This window comes from Andrographis paniculata, unplaced genomic scaffold, assembly GCF_009805555.1.
Source record: "Andrographis paniculata isolate CXL003 unplaced genomic scaffold, ASM980555v1 Contig14END, whole genome shotgun sequence".
Classification (NCBI taxonomy): Eukaryota; Viridiplantae; Streptophyta; class Magnoliopsida; order Lamiales; family Acanthaceae; genus Andrographis; species Andrographis paniculata.
Window position 1 is genome coordinate 2,602,990 of NW_026137424.1, and position 7,196 is coordinate 2,610,185.

Below are 7,196 nucleotides of genomic sequence, written 5' to 3' on the forward strand. Positions count from 1 at the left end.
CGCCAATGTTGACTTTTCCACCGAGGATGACGTCACTTTCAGGCGAACGACTCCGACGACGGGAAGTTGGATGTGGGGGTTTTCTGGTGTGAGGAATACAGTGGTGGTGAAGGTTTCAGTGGAGACCGGCCGGAACAGGTCAAATTCCGATCGGCGGTTTTAGAGTGTTCCCGGATCGGGGCCACTTTCCGGCGACGGGGACGGCGGAGGGGTAGTATGAGTATCAAGGTTGGGGGTTTTTTGGGGTTGGGAACACGATGGTGGCGGAGATTCGGCCGGAAAATGATCGGAGTGACGTCTGTGGTAGACGATCTCAGTGCGTAAGTAAAACCGACGATGACGTCACTTTACGGTGAACGAATCCGGCCACGGCAAGGAGCAGTCTAGGTCGTTGGAGGATGATGAAGACAACGACGGCGAGGGTATGGCTGGAGATCGACCGGAACAGTAGGTTCCAGGTCGACGGCGATACAGCGGCTCTATATCGGGCTCGAACGCCGGCGCCGGTGCTGGGAGAACGGTGGTGCGAGTAAGGATGACGGGGGTTTTCAGGGGTGAGGAAGACGATGGTGGTGGAGAGGCGGTTTTTGGTTTAGGGTTTAGGGTTTAGGGTTTAGGGTTTAGGGTTTAGGGTTTAGGGTTTAGGGTTTAGGGTTTAGGGTTTAGGGTTTAGGGTTTAGGGTTTAGGGTTTAGGGTTTAGGGTTTAGGGTTTAGGGTTTGGGGTTTGGGGTTTGGGGTTTGGGGTTTGGGGTTTAGGGTTTAGGGTTTGGGGTTTAGGGTTTGGGGTTTGGGGTTTAGGGTTTAGGGTTTGGGGTTTAGGGTTTGGGGTTTGGGGTTTAGGGTTTGGGGTTTGGGGTTTAGGGTTAGGGTTTAGGGTTTAGGGTTTAGGGTTTAGGGTTTAGGGTTTAGGGTTTAGGGTTTAGGGTTTTAGGGTTTAGGGTTTTAGGGTTTAGGGTTTTAGGGTTTAGGGTTTAGGGTTTAGGGTTTAGGGTTTAGGGTTTAGGGTTTAGGGTTTAGGGTTTAGGGTTTAGGGTTTAGGGTTTAGGGTTTAGGGTTTTTTTTTTTTTTTTTTTTTTTTTTTTTTTTTGGCTGGGCTCAAAGAGCTGCCTACGTACCCCAACGGGATCAAGCCATACGTAGTTCTGCAAAGTTCGGTACAAGTGCTGTAAATGTAAATAAAGATTGTAAGCAACTAAAAGCTAACGGAAGCGAAAGCACGGGAGGCCCGCCGCGTCAGCATGGATGAGGCCACGGGTCCTCGCTGGGATGTCCGCCGGCTCAAGGATCCGCATATGAGGAAGGGCAACAGAGGTGTTCGCCAAGTTGTCCGCCGCTTTATTGCCCTCGCGGAAAATATGAGAGATCCTCCACTCGATGCTGCGAAGCTGTAGGCGCAGGTGGTGGAGACAAGGCTGGAGAGTCCAGTGTCCCGTCGAGGAGGAGATGAGAGAGATACTGCTGGCCGAGTCCGTCTCGATCCAGAGAGGGAGGAGGCCGCGGGCAACCGCCAGGTCCACTCCAGATCGAATCGCCTGCAGTTCGGCCAAAGTGTTCGTCGTATTCAAAAGGGGAACTTGGAATGCCACAATTGGGGCGCCGGTGGCATCCCGAATGACGCCCGCGGCTCCAGCGGCGCCTGGATTCCCGAGCGATGCCCCATCAGTGTTGAGTTTGAACCAGCCTGGAGACGGGGCTTCCCAGCGTACCATGACCGGCGGCCGAAGAACCGGAGGTGGGAGGCGAAGACCGAGACTAGAGGCTAGGTGCACCTCCCCAGGCCAGTGCTGACGCTGAAGGAGGCCAGCACGGCCTAAGACCTGCAAATGACAGTGAATACGCCAAATAATCCGGTCAGATGAAATCTGAATACCTCGGTGTTTGGCGTCATTCCGTGCCGTCCAAAGAAACCAGAAGGCCAGGAGCGGTATATAAGTACGGATACTCCGCGCATGTGGGGAGGACAGACGCCAAGCGGAAACCATCAGGTGGGGCGCATGTGTCCGCGGGATTTGGATATGAAATAGATCAGCAAGATGGCGCCACACGCGCTGGGCAACCGCCGACGAGAAGAATAAGTGCTCGATCGTCTCAGACTCCCGACAGCACTGGCAGCAAGAGACAATAGGGAGGCCCATCTTCCGTAAGGCCTCATCGACGGGTATCCGACGGCGAAATAAACGCCATAGGAATACCGACATTGTAGGAGTAAGAAGCGGCGACCACAAGCTGCAAGAGAGCCAGCTCCGTGCTCCAGCTGTTCGGCTCATCTCCCATGCTGAGGTTGTAGAGAAAGTACCTGTGGTCGAGGCCTTCCAGATCGGCTGATCCGCAGTCTGGAGATCAGGAGGAATCGCCGAGACCTGCTGAACAAGGGTTTCAGGGAGGTAAGCTCGGAGGCGCGGCATGTCCCACGTCCCGTTAACCCACATCTCTTTCACCCGTATCGGCGGAGGGCGGTCCTGGCGGTCAGCGCATAGCGGACGATCTCCACACCAAATATCATACCAGAAGAAGCAGTCCCCGCGCCCCAAATTCCAAGTGATCTGAGTCTGTGCCTCATCTCGAACCTGGCAGAGACGCTTCCAAACCGGGCTGTCGTAGCTCCTGCAGGGTGCAAGTCCTGGGAAGGAATTCCGAAAATATTTCTGTTGAAGCGCGCGAGCCCAAAGGGAGGAGCCATCTCTGAGTCGCCACCATAGTTTAAACGAGAAGGCCCGAACCGTATCGGCCAGGCGACGAATGCCAAGCCCACCCTCCTCCTGTGGCCGTGCAATATCCGCCCAGGAGATCCAATGGCGGCGGCGGTGCCCGTGATAAGAACCCCAGAAAAAACGAGCAAAAAGTTGCTCCACAGAGTGAAGTACCGCCTGGGGGGGGCAAAGTACCTGCAGCAGATATAGGGGGAGCGAGAACAAAGTGCTCCTGATTAACTGTAATCGACCCCCGTGAGATAGAACCGAGCGATCCCAGCGCTGCAGATAACGACGGAGTTTTCCAAGGAGTTCCTCATAAAGAATATTGCGCCGATTGCCCACATAGAGGGGCGCGCCAAGATATGTAAGAGGGAGTTCAGCTGCGCCAAAACCAGTCACCGATTGGAGCTGTCGTTGAACAGTCTCCGGGCACTGGCGGCTGAAAACAAGCTGGCTTTTCTGACAGTTCACCTTCTGGCCAGTAATCCGTGCGTAAGTCGTCAGAAAGTCGGTCAGAAGGCTGATGCGATTGCCACAGGTATTAGCGAATATGAGGACATCATCCGCATAAGCAAGGTGCGTCAGCCGGAACCGACCACGACACCGATAGTACAGATCCGGAAAACGGCTGTAGAGGCGCTCCAAGCCGCGTGATAAGAGATCTGCAGCCAAGACAAAAAGGGTCGGGGACAAGGGGTCTCCCTGCCTAAGGCCTCCCGAGGAGGGGAAGAAGCCACCCAGGTCCCCATTCACAAGGATCGAGTACCACGCATGCTCAACACAGTTCATAATCAAAGTGATGAAGTGAGCCGGGAAACCGAACCTGGAAAGGGCGTGCCGTAAGAACCGCCATGACACCCGATCGTACGCCTTGTTAAGGTCCAATTTCAGCAATAAATTGTGCGAGCCTCCTCTCAGATTAAGATCATGGACCATCTCCGACGCTAACAGGATATTGTCCGCAATTGCGCGGCCTTTGACAAAGCCGCTCTGATGCGGCGATAGAAGCTGCGGCAGTAGAGGGCTAAGGCGCGTGGTGAGTAGCTTTGTGAAGATCTTACTGCTGACATTACAGAGGCTGATAGGTCGATAATCAGCCCATGCAAGTGGCCCCTCCTTCTTGGGATAAGTACAAGAGTCGTCGCTGTATAAAACTTCAGGAGGGGGGCTCCCGAAAAGAAATCCAGTACAGCATCAAACACATCCTCCCGGATGATCTCCCAACATTTCTGGTAGAAGGCGGCAGAGAAGCCATCGGGACCAGCCGCACTATCTTGATCAATCGAGAAGACCACAGCACGAGTCTCCGCAAGTGTAGGCGGTTCAAGCAACCGAGTGCACTCGGCCGGCGGAACCTGGGGCGGTGGGTGGGTGCCAAGGCATCCATTTCCGACGTGTCGGCATCATCAGGCTGTCCCAACATCCCAGAGAAATAGGAAATGGCTGACTGCTTAATATCTGAGTGATCAGTGAGGGTACGAGCACCGTCAGCCATCGAGAAGATTGTCGCCCGCCGGCGTCGTTCCTTCACCATGGAATGGAACATACGGGAGTTCCGTTCTCCCTCGACCGCCCACCGACAGGCTGCTTTCTGTTTCCAGTAAGCCTCTTCCAGTGCAATCGCGTGCGTCAAAGCCGCAGCGCTACGCTGACGGCGGAGGAGGTTGGCGTCAGAGGGATCCCGATCGAACTCCGCTTCACACTCCTCTGCGTCTTTTTCTGCTGCTGCCAATACCTGAAAAACATTCCCAAATACCTGTTTGTTCCACCACTTCAGAGCCTGTTTGAGTCGTCCAAGTTTCAGTCGCAGGTTGAGGAGACCGGTGGTGCCCGTCGGGACAACCCAACTCTGGCGGACGTGGTCCTGAAAAGTGTGGTGTCTGGTCCACATGTTCTGAAACCGGAATGCAGAGGCAAGGCGGTGTCTTTCATGCGAGAATCGGACCAAGAGCGGGGCGTGGTCCGAGTGCATCCGCGGGAGGTGTCTGACACGAGTCGTCTCAGCGAAATCCTCCCAGGCAGTGTTGTAGAGAATGCGGTCCAGGCGCTCCCAAACTCGTCGATTTGTCCATGTATGGGGGGAGCCTTCAAAACCGGCATCGATAAGATTCGCATCAAGGATAGCCGCTGAGAAATCCTGAATAGAGCGCAACTTAGGGCGACCTGGGCCCTTCCGTTCAGATATGTCGGCGATGGCATTAAAGTCGCCACCGATAAGCCAAGGAGACCCCAATGACGAGGCCGCTGTGTCCTGTAGGAAAGACCAGAGGGCACGGCGCTGGGTGACAGAACATCGCGCATAGATCCCAGATAGGAAAAAGGGCGGCGGTGCTGCGGAGACGAAACCTGCACATGAAGACACTGATCGATCTCCGAAATAGGCTCCAGTTTATAGGAGTCATCAGCAAGAATCCAGATAGAATTGACCGCGTTAGTAAGCATCTGGGAGAAGCCAAAACGCCGGCAAAAGAAAGCAACATCCGCAAAAACCATAGGCTCCAGAAGAATAAGAATGCGGATACGGTGCTGCTTGCAGAGCCAATGTACCTCTCGTTGAGCTCGGGGGTTGCCAATTCCGCGCACATTCCAAACCAAGAGGGAGGTGTCTGTCATCGGGAACTGGCAGAAGGGCGACGAGAGGAACTTACTTGCTGACGGGAGATGCTGCGGGTGATCGGTCTAGAGAAGGCCGGCGGCAGAGCCTGTGGCCGGTCATCTGAACTGTCTCCAAAGATCCGCTGAGAGACGGAGGTTCAGCGGCCTGGTTTAAAACGCACACCCCCCTGCTCGGATGCGACTCCGTCGACAGAGCGACAACAGGGAGCGGTTCCGATGAAGTCCGCAGGAGGGGTGGGTTCGGACCAGATTCAGGGAGGAGCTCTGTCCCTGTAATTGCATCAGCAGGTAGATCACCAGAGTGAAAATCAGTGGTACCTCTCGGGGAAAGAGATAGTGAATCGAGGAGGGGCGGTTGGCCATCCTTAATAAGGGGCGAGTCACCATCCGAGTCCTCGGCGAAGGTGGCCTGTAGTGCAGAGTCCTCGTCCCGCTGGGTGTCCGAGGAAGGGGAAACCAGTAGCCGATAGGCATGTGTCCACTGAAAGATCACGTCGATCGCGGATAGGGGATGCAGGAGGTTCAGAGAGCAGCACTGCCTTCCCCTTATCCAGGCCATGACCAGAGGGGAGTCCCCAAATTGCCAAGGATTGAGCAGGAGGAGGCGACACAGGCTCCGGCGGCACCTGCATATCATCAGCAAGCAGTGGTAAAGGCGACGAGGGTGGTACCTGAGTGGCCAATAGGGGCTGCGGAAGGAGACCAAGGGCCGAGGCGGTGGCAGGAGTCGCTGGAGTGGGACTCAGTCGACAGTCATCCAGAGGGAGGCAGGACTGTCAATCGGAGGCTCAGCTGTAGTCTGTCCGGCCAGAGGGCGGGCCGGCGAGGTTTCCGAAGGCGCCAGAAAGTCCCCAAAGGTAACTCGAACACCAGAAGTAAGCAGCATCGCGGAGGCATCCCCCCGTGAGTGGGCAAGGTCACCCGAGGAGGGGCGTGGGGGCGATGAGCCTCCGCAGGGCCGCTGAGATGCGCGGTGTGAGCTGCATATCTGCAGGGACTTCTCGGGCGTCTGTGATGGATTTGGGGCCACCTGTATCTCCCCAAAGGTCACCCCGCACACAGAGCGAAGACGTCTGGAGCCATTCAACTCCGGGATGTCATCGGAAGGTCTCCGGGTAGAAGGCTGGGGTCCCGTCGGAGGAGCTGAGGAGGGGCCTGCAAGGAGCCAGAAGCATTAGTAATACCAGTAGAAGGCGTACCCCTATTTCGATTGCGGCGCCGACGACGGCGTCGAGCAGTGGGGGGCCGGGATTCCATGATATCACCAGAGGCGGGGCTGCAGAGATCTCAGAAGGGCCATGCACCGAGTCATGGCGACCAGAAGGCGCAGCGGAGGATTCTGCGCAGCTGAGATGGTAACTGGTACCGGCTGCGAAGAAGGTCTGCGTAAACAAGCCTCCGCTTTGTGCCCAAGATGGCGGCAGAGTGAGCAGAAGCTAGGGAGCCGCTCGTAGATGACCTTCTGCGAGCACACCAGTACCCACATCAATCTCGAAGGCATGCAGAAGGGGCTTCGTAAGGTCAATTTCCACACAGACTCTGGCGTGGGAGCACCGACTCCGAGTCGCCGTAGGGTATCAACCTTCAGAGGGGTCCCAATGCCAGCAGCAACTGTAAATAAAAGATCTCTGTGATACATGTGAGAGGAAGAAGTGGGAGCGTAACCCCACCGGAACATGTGGAGTTCCTCGGTAGTTTTGAAATCGGGGGTCCATTTGAGAACTCTCATCGGGAATCCTTTGATGAACCAAGTCCCCCGAATCCAAAGTCCATGTAGTCAGCGCCTCGAAGTGAGGCGAATCACAATATGGCGTGATTAAGATGCTGCAAAACAACTCCCCGCCCAAACAGAACTCGCAAAACCGTCGGTAAGATCTTTCCAAGAA

The 7,196-nt window shown here is 55.6% G+C and overlaps 1 protein-coding gene across 1 annotated transcript; it reads right to left on the bottom strand.

Moving 5' to 3' along the window:
• Positions 1 to 342: 342 nt before the first annotated feature.
• Positions 343 to 5,307, bottom strand: LOC127258603 (uncharacterized). Its single transcript, XM_051285516.1, has 5 exons — positions 5,041 to 5,307; positions 3,885 to 4,972; positions 3,432 to 3,757; positions 2,298 to 3,356; positions 343 to 509 (listed from the first exon to the last, which is right to left on the bottom strand). The coding sequence occupies exons 1-5, from the start codon at positions 5,305 to 5,307 to the stop codon at positions 343 to 345; spliced, it is 2,907 nt and encodes a 968-aa protein (XP_051141473.1).
• Between the last annotated feature and the right edge of the window lie 1,889 nt (positions 5,308 to 7,196).